Here is a 12,555-nt window from a genome sequence, read left to right as displayed (position 1 = left end):
GAGATCCTGGTAGACATTTAAAATTCCTTCCAGATAGGATGGAAAGTGGTAGAAGAAATATCTGTCCCCTGCTCTGTGTCTCACAGAGGATAACATGGTTTATTTCTCAAAGATACCAGCATGAACAGGGCTCTTCTACAAGCTCAAAAGAATTAAACTTCTACAGACTAGATGCCCGCTGAATGCAGATTTGGACTGTATTCCTAATGGTCTCAGGCTACCCCGAACAGAGGCACTTTGAGCACTCAGGCTACTTGTGTGGTTTAGGAGTCATATCTCACTGAGGATGAACATTGAAGTTTTACTTTCAACTGAGGAGGTGGTAAGCTGATGAGGGGGTTTGGGGAAGAGCCAAAGAACCCCAGGGAATGAAGGCAAAGGCCTGCATTTAAAGAATGTGAGGGAAAAACAGAGCAGGCCAGTGAGACAGACCCAGGGCCTGGGAGAGGAGAATTCGGAAGAGCATTATGTTATTGTGGTGATGGTGGTGGGGCATGCGTACCAAGAAAGGGAAGAGTCCAAGGTGGGGGGTGTTTAACTAGTGCCTTTAACCACAGAGGAGGATGGACTCGGGGAGAAGGGAAGAACAATGGCTGGTGACATTAGGGGATTGAAAGCAGTCAGAGGAGGGGGTTGAGGAAGCCAAATCTGATGTGCTGAGGAGGCAGAGTGGGCAGTCTGAACTGGAGGCAGGGCTGCAGCATTCCCTTGTGAAAACAGAATTCTAGTGTTCACTGTAGGACAGGAGCTGGCCTTTAAGGTGGGTGAGGGCCACAGAAAAGGGGGACGTTCGCCACGCCAAATTCTCAGAGGACTTGAGAGTAAACAGGCAAGGCCGCACTGTCCAGGGGGCTTCCAGCAGAGGGTGTGCCCCAACCCTTAATTACCCATGGTATTGGAGATTAAAATCATTGATTCCAAATTTTAATTGATTTCACTAATTCCAAGTAGAGTTTCATAGAGAAAAGTATCCAAATGTAAGCCCTACCCAAATAGTCATCCAGAGAAAACTTGTCATTATCCCATATCTGAATGATCAGTCTGGGTGGGACCCGAAATTCAGTTTGGTCAATACTCCAGAAATGCTCCTAAAATGACAAGAGAAACAAAAAAACCAAATGACACTGAGTACTGGACTCTGAAACTTTCCCCTTGGGTCCCCTTGAAACCCCAGCATCAGGGCATGGGGACTTTGTTCTCCTTGGCACCCCACCTTCAACACCCCCTCCCCTTGCCCTCAACCCTCCAGCCCATGGTATGGAGCCCATGGTATGGAGCCAGGCTCCTCAGGAAATCTCAAGGCCACCAGCTGGGTGACAAAAAAGTTGTCCCAGGCAATTCCCAAACAGAAGGTTTCCTGTCTGTTGTGTTCCTATCACTGTGACTCCCTGCTGCTACTCCTGGGGTTTGGGGTGTGATTGTATCTGTGCCGTCCCCCACCCTGCCCCCGGCCCAGACCACTATGGCCAGCTCAGACTAGCCTCCCAAAGCCAGGCTGTTTTAGGCCAGCCTACAATATCACCTGCTGGGGTGTCACATTTGCTCAGTGACCTTCCACCCACCCAACATGGACATCTGAGCACAGTCATTTCACATAGGGGTGAGGAGACTGGGGTTCAGCTTTCATTCTTCTATCAGCACAGATTTAAAATGTCCTGATATTTTTGGCTTTTGAAAATATTGCTGTGTTTTACATGCTATAATCAACCAAGATCCCCAGATTCCTCATTCTAAAGTTAGGTGGAGGGAGGATTGAGTGAGGATCCTCCAGGTTCTCCCCTCTGGTCTCTGCCTCTGCCTGAACAACATTCGCCAAACATAATAACCTCTCCACAGCCTAATTACACCTACATTCCTCAGGCCTCAGCAGAATGAGATTCCCCCAGGGTTTCATGCATTCGAAGAAATATTGTTGGGTTGTTTCTAGTTTTTCTTTCCTTTTTTTTTTTTTTTCTTTCTTTCAGGTGGGTGAGAGTCAGAGGGAGAAAGAGAGAGAGAGAATCTTTTTTTTTTTTTTTTTGAGAGAGAGAGAGAGAGAATCTTAAGCAGCCTCTTTCCCCAGAGCAAGCCCAACTTGGGACTCGATCTCACAACCCTGAGCCAAAATCAAGAGTCAAAAGCTTAACTGACTGAGCCACCGAGATGCCCCTGTTTCATGTTTTTCAAATGATGTTTCAGGAATGTTGCCCTTTGCAGGACTCAGGGGCCCTGGCTCTTAGGGGCTAGGAAGCCCATTTGGCTATTGCCTGGCCCCACTGACCATCCTGTGTGGGGTCATGCTCAGGTGGCACTCAGGGCATGGAGAGGTCCAACACTGGATGCGGGTAAGCAGGAAAGGCCTACCTGACCCTAAATCCCTCTCTTCCTCACCAGTCTGCCTCACCATCTGGAAGTGTGCATGATTCGACATCAGCTTGAGCCTCTGTGTCTCTAGAAAGGGCCCTTTGAAGGCATTTATCTTGCTTGGCACAGAAAAGTGCTCCCTACACCAGCGGAGGGTAGAGTCTGGTGAGGTGGGACATGAAGCAGGTGCATTTTGATCAGGGGTGGGGAGGGGATCTATAAAAGACATCTGTTATGATTGCCTGCTCAGATTTCCGCCCCCTTTTGGGGAAGAAAGCATCCAGATTTTCCTTGGGGACTCTCTTCCAGTCCATGCAGTTTGGGAAGAAGTGACACTCTTCCTGATTCTAGAGCTGGGCCCATTAGAGCACTGCCTCCCCAGGCCACACTGGTTGGCTCAGGGTTGGGAACGTGACCCTACACAGACAGAGACTCTGAGGCCCGACGCCACAGCTCTGGTTGGCACCACCAGGACTTAGTTCTTCTCTTTCTGCTGAGGTTGCTAGGAGGGCAGGAGGTGGGCTGGGGCTGCTGGTGGCCATCTTGCTTCACCAGGGAATGCGGTCCACGGGAGAAGGCAAGACGGGGGTGGAGAAAGTGAGAGGAATTCCTAAAGACATCAGTTCAACCTGGGATCCAACGTTCCTAAGCCAGCCAGCCCTGGACTTTTTAGTAATGTGAACCAATAAATCACTTTTTTAGTATAAGCCAATTTGAGTTGAGTTCTGTAACTAGAGTCTTAACTAATTAAGACCATGAGGGCCATGAACCTTCATGGAAGTGCTTCTGGAGGAGGTAAAGCAGATGCTGAGGTTTAATAAAGAAGGTAAAAGGGAAATTTCACCTACTTTAATATTTTGCCTCTTTTTGGCTAATGAGTCAAACAGTTCTGCTTATCATGGGAAGAAATCAGTCTCTCTGTGACATAAAAACCCACTGGGCTTACTGCATATATTAACACAAGACCCTCAGGTCTACCCTTTACTAGATCCTTCACCCAGCTGCCAACATGTTAGGGAAGGACAACTGTGTTCTTGATACTTCCTAATTGCACAAATAGCTGTCTTAGTTTTGTGACCCTGGGTAAGTATGTGTACCTCTGTGGGTCTCAGATTCCCCATCTGCATCAAGAGGGAGCTGGACTCATAACCTTAGAAGCACGGAACAGCTCCTATAGCCCCCGTATCTGTTAAAGCAGACCCATGACACCCACTTCCCATGGGCATAAAGCAGAGCTCACTTTTTTAGCAACGATACAGAGTTGTTCAGCTGGGAGGTAGTCAAATGGGAAAACAAATCTCCAGTTAAAATTCCCTTCCCCGTCCAAGGACCTGTAATGGACATCTGTTTTCTGTTTGTTTTCTTCATTGCCAGGAATCCAGCTGAAAAGCAGAAGCAAACAGACTTAGCCTCATGTGATTGACAAGTAATCTAGCCGCAAAATTGTACAGTGATTAGGGGAGTGAAGGGCAAGAGAATTAATGCACTTTTCTTGGGCAGGTTCCAGTTATCTACGGAGCTGGGGGTGATTTATGAAGGGGAGGCGCTCTGTTGCATCCAACACCGGTTGTAGCCAAATAAAACATAATTTCTCTAAAACCAAAGCAGGAAACCCTTTAGACTTCAGTTAATGGGGATAAGGTGACATTTTCTGGAAAATATCAACAACTTAGCTTCTATTTTGGGAATGCTGAAGCTTGCTGGCTATGATGCTAGTCTTCCTAACTATAACTCATCAGTGTCTGTCATCACTGCTGATAGGCTTAATGAATATGAGTTAGTTCAAAATTTTAGCATTTCCTCTTCTACATTTTACTTAAGCAAACAAAACAGGCACGACTCAAGTAATCTTACAGCTTCCTTTTTTTTATTATTCTTAAATTCACTATGATCACATTAATGAGACTAGCAAGAGAGATGTAAGCTGTTATTTCCATGTGCATATTTATGAAAACTCATTTCCATAAACAATTTAACATCTTAACTTTTGACATTTGGAAAGTTTTCTGTGGCTTGTGCCTGGCATGTAATAGGTCTGTTGAAGGAATGAATGAACGTGCAGGGGAAGAAGTTGTCACATCTGCCTGCTATTGGGAAGGGGCCCGTTGAGGAACCAGGGGAGTGCTGGATTTTAGACTGATAAGGTGGCAGAGTGCATAGTCCTCCCCACTGATGGCCTGTGAGAATCACACTTCACACTGCAATCAACTGTGGAGTTAAAAAAAAAAATACTGATGCCTGGATGACCTTGCCCCCAGTAGAGATTCTTAGTAGGAGGCAGGCGTGGCTATGAACTCACTCTGCCACTTACCATTCTGGGCTTCCTCTCCCATCTGTAAATAAGGTTAACAATATGTGCTCCCTTCCCTTAGTCAATATGAAGCCAGAACGGGCGCTCATGGCTTAGAAGGGCCAGAATGGGAAGGGGGAAATCCTTAACTGTGTTACTGATCATCTGTCATGAATCAGGTACTCAGCATGTCTTATTTTATTCTTCCCAACAATTATATAACTGGTCCATTTTACAGATGAGGAAACTGAGGTCCAGACAGAAATAGCTAAGTTCCACAAGGTCACATAGCCAGTAACAGACAGAATTAAGTATTAAGAATTATGAAGCCCTGGATGGGCTGACTCCAAAGTCCAGGCCTATTATTCTGCTTTATGGGACCATGGAGACTAGAAAGTCGCATGCTAACATTAGATCCTATTATTAGTGGTGGTATTAATATCAATCAACCACACAACAGTTGCACTTTTTGCTAGTTGACTAACTGACTAGCTAGATTCATTGAAAGATTCATCTTTATCCACTTTTAAGCTTGCTGAAGAGAGATCACACTCTTTGGCTAGGCCCTCAGTGACTTCATTTCCTGACAACATCAATGCCCCAAAGTGCCACCATCCTCCTTGCCTAGACCGCTCACCCCTTGAAGCTCTTCCCTCTCTTTTTTTCCTGAGTCTTTTCATATTTAATTCTAAATATGAACCTTTTCACATTTTTATTTCAAAACAAATTAAACAACTACCCTATGAATTTATGTACACATATGTATAATTTTGTATGTATCCAATATGTGAAGGGTCATAGCTGTTCATTATTCTGTGGTAGACAGTAAATATTATGTGTATTAGGGTTAGTAATACACTATCTGTATTAGCATGCGGTGGTGCATAATTCATTTTTCACATATAGTATTTAGATTTTAATTCCAAATAGGATGTGGTACTTTAGGTGGTGCTTTTATTCTTTGATTAGAGTTTTCTCTCAGTCCAGTATTTCTTGAGTTTGTTTCTCTGATTTGAAAAAAAAAAAATAATGCTTATGACAGTCAAATAAATTTGCATATATATAATTAGCCAGGATTAGTTTTCCTTGGGGAATGGTAATAAGATCCTGAAATGAGAAAGAATAATGAAGAACTTGATGAAACATTCCCTGTTTACAGTGAACCCAAATGATAGTAATTATGTCTTCAACAAAGTTTTGATTGAAGGCCACTTGGGATCATAAGTGAAACTTTGTTATCACTTTATGAATATATTAAATTTCAACAAATCTTATCTTTTACATATCAAAGAACCAAACCTGGTCCATGTGGAATAGTAATAATACTAGCTAACACTTACACAGTGTGATAGTTCTTTTCTGTGTCAGTGTGACTGGCCATGGAGTGCCCAGGTTACAGATTATTCTGGGTGTGTCTTGTGAGGGTGTTTCTGGATAAGATTAGAATCTGAATTGGTGGACTCAGTGAAGTAGAGTCCCTCCCCAGTGTGGGTGGGCCTTATCTAATCTGTTGAAGGCCTGAATAGGATAAGAGGCAGAAGGAGGAGTCAGTCTAAACTACCCCACTGGCTTTCCTGAGTCTCCAACTTGCACATGTTGGAATCATGGGACTTCTCAGCCTCCATAATCATGTGTGCTAAGTCCTTATAATAAATTTCCCTCTCTATCTTTCTGATTCTTCCCCTAACTCTACACACACACACACACACACACAACTTGTTCCCTCTACACACACACACACACACACACACACAACTTGTTCTGACTCTCTGGGGAACCCTAATACACATAGTATTTACTATCTCCCAGGCACTGTCCTAAATGCTTTCAGTAACTCAATATTCTGAATATCAGAGCAGTGAGTACTATCTTTTTTTTTTTTTTTTTTTTTTAGCAAGTACTATCTTTATCTGCATTTTACAGATGGATAACAGTGAGTTTACTACTTGCCCAGCTAGTAGGGAAAGTATCAGGATTTCAGTCCAGGTAGTTTGGCTCCAGAATCTGGCATTTGCATCACTATGCCATTCTGTACTTGACATCTTTGATCGGGGCATAACAAGAAACTAACATCAACATGGATTATTTGGAATTGAATGATACAAATAACAGAATAACAGAACTTTACATGTTGGATGTAGGCATTCTGTAAATGTTGGTGGAATCAAAGATTTTTTTGGACATATGCTAATGTTTCCTCTTTTCCATGGACATTAGCTGCTGATAATAAAATATATACAAACTGAAATTTTAAAAGCCTTACTTGTGTTTCTAGTTACTCAAGATATCAAAAAGGAATAAAAATGAACTGCAGGACTAAAAAGAAATAACAAGTCTGCTAATAAACTGAACCAACTTTAAAAGAAAAATGTAAAATTTTTATTGGCTCTAATAGCCATTAGATACCTCTGCTTATAAACAAGATCCATACAGATTTCTCTTTTTCCCTTCATCTTGCTGGAGCTTCCTGAGCACACTACATTAATGGAATGAAATAGCTTCACCTGACCAAGAATCCTAGAGAGGATACGTTGAATGATGGTGACTCACGAAGGAGAGAGTCTGTTTCATTCCTTCTTTGTCAAAGGCAAACTAGCCTAGGATGCTAACCTTACCCTTTGACATAGATGTCACTCATTTCCTCTCCTGTGATGCTCTTCTCATCCAAGAGAACGTCCTTGGTATTCCAGATGATCACACGCAGGTAGTATCTGAAAGGAGCACATTTTGAAGGTGTTTTTTTCTCTGGTCCGGCACCAAGACCCTAGTCTAATATAGCAGGGTCTTAAGATTACTTACTTTTTAGCTTTCCTGGGGGTGATGTTGAAAGGAGGGCCTGGTGGCCCCAAACTCTTAGGGAAAACATCCACCCACATCTGAAGTTTCCCCTACATCATTCAAAAATGAAAAAAAATATTAAGTTGTATTATGAGTGGTAGAGTCTGTAACTTTTTTTCACATTTTCTAGGTGAAACTGTTTATTCAGGCCTGCTAATGTATTAATGCATATGGAAAGTGAAAAAGTAGAGTAGAAGAGCAAACCAAGATAAATCATCTATCTTCAATGTCATTTAGGCCATGCACTTCCCACTCTCACCAGGAGTCTCCGATGGCTGTGTGTGCCCATCTCTATTATAGTCTGAATGTCCCCCAGCTAATAAAAAGAGGGCTTCCCATCGCAGACACAACCCCAGAACACGCATGCACGCACACACACACACACACACATGCTCCTGTACCCTCTTACAATGACTTGAAAGTTGCGTCCTTCACTCAGAACTCTATTTATCACATTGCCTGCTTGTTATCAGTCCTGATTTTGTGACACACAGGGTTTTCTCCACTTACCTCCAGATAGAAAATAAAAATAATGTAAAATGGTATTTAATTTGTAAAAGAGAGGCTTACAACATGGTACTTCCAAGGAGAGATCCAGAAAACGACAAGAACATTACTGTTCCCCAAAGTTGAGGAATCCCTGCCATGGCTGGCTAGTGTCCACCACCTGGGAGGAGGCTCGCAGGAAGGGGAGAAGTGAAAGTCTAAATGACACTTGTGGTGTCATCTTGGTGAGGTCCCGCTCAGGTCTTCCATTGCCATGACCAGGGCCATCTATCTGACTAGAATGTTCTTCCAGACATGCCAGGAATGCCATTAACAAACCATATCAACCGTATGAACCAACTTAAATTCCCCAAACTGTTCTTGGATGTTATGTAGACTCTGCCTTCAGGCTGGTCTTTAAGGTTACCAAGGAAACCAGATTGGCTTCCTAGCACACAGTGATCCAAATGAGTTAACTGGAACTCTTGAAAAAGGACATATCTTTCTCTGGTCCTGACTCTCCTCTAACTAATCTCTAGGGCTCCAGGTTCTATAATATATCAGGCACCATGCAGAACGTGAGGCATCTGGGTGTCTCCTAAGGCCCAGTCACAGTCTGTCCAGTTCAGTAGGTAGAATTGATGGGGGGTGGGAAGTGGAAGGGAGGGGTGGATTTGGAGGGAGAAATCTTCCTCACTTTGTAATTTCTTAAGACTTTATCCAATTGAGGGGTGGAAGGGGAGAGCGGAGGAGGAATGGGCTCTTTGAGAGAAGGAATAAATAAGAAAATGAAAATGTGGAACAGAATAAAAGCAAGAAATGAGGGACAAAATAAACTAGTAAGCCCAGGCCACTTGCCACTCTCTAAACATTTTAGAGAGAAGCTCATCCACAGTTGTGTGGTCATTGTTGCCAATATTTGCACTTATTCAATTAATACTACTTTAAGTGTGATTTTCTAGCACCTGTAGTAGAACACCTCCGGCTACTTGTTAAAACTCAGATTCTGCCCCCACCCCCACCCCACCTTGGACCTACTGGATCTGAACGACTGCAGGTGCGGCCAGGAGTCTTCCTTGGAACAAGCTTCCTCGCGGGTCATTCTGGCCTTTGCCACGTCTCTCCTCGCTTCTCTGGAAACTGCTTCCCAGCTCCTGGGAACTGAGCCTCCCCTCTCACTATCCACGTGGTCCCTGTGATGAGCCATCTCGTGTCCTGTGGTCTCAGGCAGCAGCAGCTCACCCAGGTGGGGCCAAGCCCAGTGCTCCCCAGGCACTGTCTGCCTGGCTGCTGCTCAGCAGTCCAGCAGGGTGGCTGGGTGGGCAAGTTGGGGCAACCAGTCCTTTCCATGTTTGGAAGTAGCTGGGGCTACATTATAACATAAAAACCTTAGAAACGGCCCACAGTATTCTGACTTTCACGTAGAAAGGTGATCAAAGGAAGAGAGCCCAGACTAACGGAGATTGAGAGAGAGAAACAGACAAGAGACAGGGAGAGAGCTTGTTCAGAGTCATGGTCACCCTCTTGTCTGGATTTAGTGAGTTACCCAGAAATTCTTAGAATAAATTCCCCTTTGGGATAAAGCTAATCTAAGCTGCCTTTCTATTTCTTGTGTATCTAAAAGTGTCCCAAAGAGACAAAAGAGGCAAATCTGGGTCAGCTCTTGCCACTGTGTTTGTGTTTGGGATGTGGATGATGGGTCTTCAGAGGGACAGCTATTTTACCTGGGAAATGTTGGGCTGGAAGGTGCTGTGCAAAGTCCTCGTTTCCACATGCTCGGGGACCAGCCCCTGAGTCCTGAGGATGTGAAGGGCCAGACGCTCATCGGGGGCCCCGAGGTGCTGGTGCAGGATTTTGTTGGCTTCTGGAATGGAGAGTGGCATTGAAACAGGGAGGGGCATCTGCAAACAGTTCAGCCAGATTGCCCTTAGGAGCATGTAGCCCTTCATCCCAGAAGGGCAGTGCCAGTGTGCAAACTTGGGTTTGTGAATGAGTCATTGAGAAAAGTCACTCTTGGCCATGGGCCCTGCCCCAACCAGGCTCACACCTGACTTGGGGGATGCCAATAGCAAAGGGACCAGAACACAGTGAGTGAGAGCAGCCTGTATTTACTTTTGTGGCAGGAGCTCACAGCCAGATTCTATTTCCCAGCTTCCCTTGCAGTTAGGTGTGGCCACACAACCTAGTTGGGCTTGAATGTAACATAGGTAGAAGTGACATGTGTGTCACATCTAGACCTGGCACAGAAAGCCCTCTCATGAGAGAGATTCTATGTGCTGTTCCCTTTTGGGCGCAGAAGAAACAGCAATGTTAGGTGCCTGAGTTCAAGAACAGAGCTGCAAGATGGAAGGGCCTGAGTCCATGAAGCATTGCTGCCCATTGGAATACCTACTGCGAGCTTCTGAGAAATAAACTTCTATTGTTTTAAGCCACTGACATGTGGAAGTTTAATTGTTACAGTAGCTAGCATCACTGTGGCATTTTCAAATCAGCCCTCAATTTCTCTGACAGAGAGGTGGAGTTCTCTGTCCTCTTCCTTTGAATCTGGAGACATATCTGATCACTAAAGTGCAGAGAAAGAATGCTGTGTGACTTCTCATGCCACATAGCTTCTGGTTGGTCCTCTTGGGATGCTTGCTCTGAGGGAAGCCATCCACCATGTAGGGAGCATGAGTCTCTGGTGATCGCCCTTTTGGAAAGGACTGAGGAGGTGTTCTGATCATTATTAGCCCCAGGCAAGAGCCAGCATCAACTGCCGGCCATGTGTGCGAGGCATCCTGGACATCCAGCTCGGTCAAACCTTTGGATAGCTATAGCTCTCCCCGGCCCCAACATCTGACAGCAACCAACCACATGAGCTAGTCAGGTGAGAACTGCCCAGTGAGCCCTTCCTGAATTCCTACCCGCAAAACTGTGGGCAAAACAAAATAGATGTTTTTCAGCTGCTAAGTTTTGGGGTGATTTGTTAGGTAACAAGAGTAACTGGAATGAGCCTTATGACTGAGACAGTTTGGGGGGAGTTGTTTATTTGAGGGGTATTCTTAACCATGACGCCATGTTACTTGCCAGTTGATTCCCAATCCCTTTCGCAAGTTCTTATGTTGACAGCAGCATCAACATTTCCTAAGCATCTAATCATTCCTGATATTGACTAAGTCCTCTTCAAATGGAAGGACAAAATACAGTTTCTTGCAATGTCAAGAATAAACAGTTGAGGATCAGGGAAGCACCTTTACTCCCATGTGTCTGTATTTGGCCTTCTCTGGATATCCTGTCCACCCTCCAAGGCAAGCTCCACTGCCACCCACTCTCGGAAGCCCTCTCTCCCTACAAAACACTGAATTACATCACAGCTCTTAGGCTCTATTAAGCTTATTTCAGGCTTTGTCATAGCGCAGCTAGATGGCTATGTGTCAGGACAGAGTGTATTATAAATTACTGCTGGAGAAAGAGCAAGACCCCAAGCTCAGACATGAGCCAGATGTGAACTCAGAAGATTCTTCAAACCAACCCCCTGCATCCCTGAGCCTTCTCAGAGAAGGGCTGGAAGAATGATGGAAGAAGACTGGATGAGAAATTCTTGCATTACCACCTGAGCACTTTTGAGCTTAATTATGAGCTAAACATGCATTACATAGAAATTACTAGAACTTTGTGTTCAAAGCTCAAATGGCTATGACCAAAAGGGCAAGTAAAACATAAGACAGACAAGAAAATGTGTGCACTTTGACACTTGACAAGACAGCAAAACCTGGTATAATGGGGCTTTTGTTAGATAGTCCTGTGTGTGGAGTCTCCTGTGGTATAATTAGGGCACTACTCTGTCCATCCCCCCCTCCAGAGCGGGGCCCCGCAATATAGATAGGTTGCTACACTTTGTAACCAGCTTGCAGTCTATGGTTATGCACTTACCAAATTCATCCAAACTGTAGTCTCGCCCTCCATATCTGATTCTATTTCCATCTTCAGAAAGGATGGGTGGTGGGAAGCCTTTGAACCTGGCTACATTTTGAAGCAACTGAGTTGGTCTCAATTGATCTCGCCAGGTGTTAACTCCAGAACTGTAAATAACATTCCACACTCAGAGTTACTCCAGGGCACAGAGGTTCTTCTTAGATTGACACACATATACACTTACAGGTGTGTCCATGTAATGAGGGAACAGGGAATGTGCTCTACCCTTTGGCTTTTGCCTGGAAATCTATTTCAGACCTAAAATCCACAGTTAGGTTGGCCTCAGCCAACTCATCCTTTCCCTGCCCGCCCACCCCTGAATTTCCACCTCCACAAAAATGACAGGTTTGTCTACATACTGTAATCACAATAGGCAAGTTCATAAAGTAGAAATTGCAGGCCGTATCTCATTAGACACTATGGGAATATGCCAAATAGCACTTAGGGAAAGAGGGACATCACAAAATTGATCAGGAGTGGGGGGAGGCGGGGGCATTGCCCTGGAGTTGAGTAATGCTCTGGCCCTATTCTCCCAAAGATAATCCTATTATTAAAAACAGTATGTATCTGACTCAAATGAGGAGTGGCTCACAGAAGGCAGGCACTGAAGTAGAGAACCAAGGCGTGCCCATATATTAATGTTG

At 44.5% G+C, this 12,555-nt stretch overlaps 1 protein-coding gene across 4 annotated transcripts in view; it reads right to left on the bottom strand.

The window, feature by feature from the left end:
- The window catches only part of MYOF (myoferlin), a 142,157-nt gene that overhangs the window by 4,791 nt on the left and 124,811 nt on the right, over positions 1–12,555 (bottom strand). For 3 of the 4 annotated variants that reach the window (XM_077878365.1, XM_077878363.1, XM_077878364.1), the window contains 6 exons: positions 11,870–12,018; positions 9,682–9,821; positions 7,433–7,521; positions 7,249–7,344; positions 3,584–3,725; positions 989–1,088 (listed from right to left, as the gene is read on the bottom strand). In XM_077878365.1, the coding sequence (XP_077734491.1) occupies positions 989–1,088; positions 3,584–3,725; positions 7,249–7,344; positions 7,433–7,521; positions 9,682–9,821; positions 11,870–12,018 (716 nt within the window). Of the gene's footprint in view, positions 1–988; positions 1,089–3,583; positions 3,726–7,248; positions 7,345–7,432; positions 7,522–9,681; positions 9,822–11,869; positions 12,019–12,555 lie in introns of those variants that run through there. The other variant, XR_013368209.1, reaches the window with a different exon arrangement.

Source organism: Canis aureus, chromosome 29, assembly GCF_053574225.1.
Source record: "Canis aureus isolate CA01 chromosome 29, VMU_Caureus_v.1.0, whole genome shotgun sequence".
Classification (NCBI taxonomy): Eukaryota; Metazoa; Chordata; class Mammalia; order Carnivora; family Canidae; genus Canis; species Canis aureus.
The sequence above is the reverse complement of the archived record's forward strand: the minus strand, read 5'-3'. Positions and strand labels throughout refer to the sequence as shown.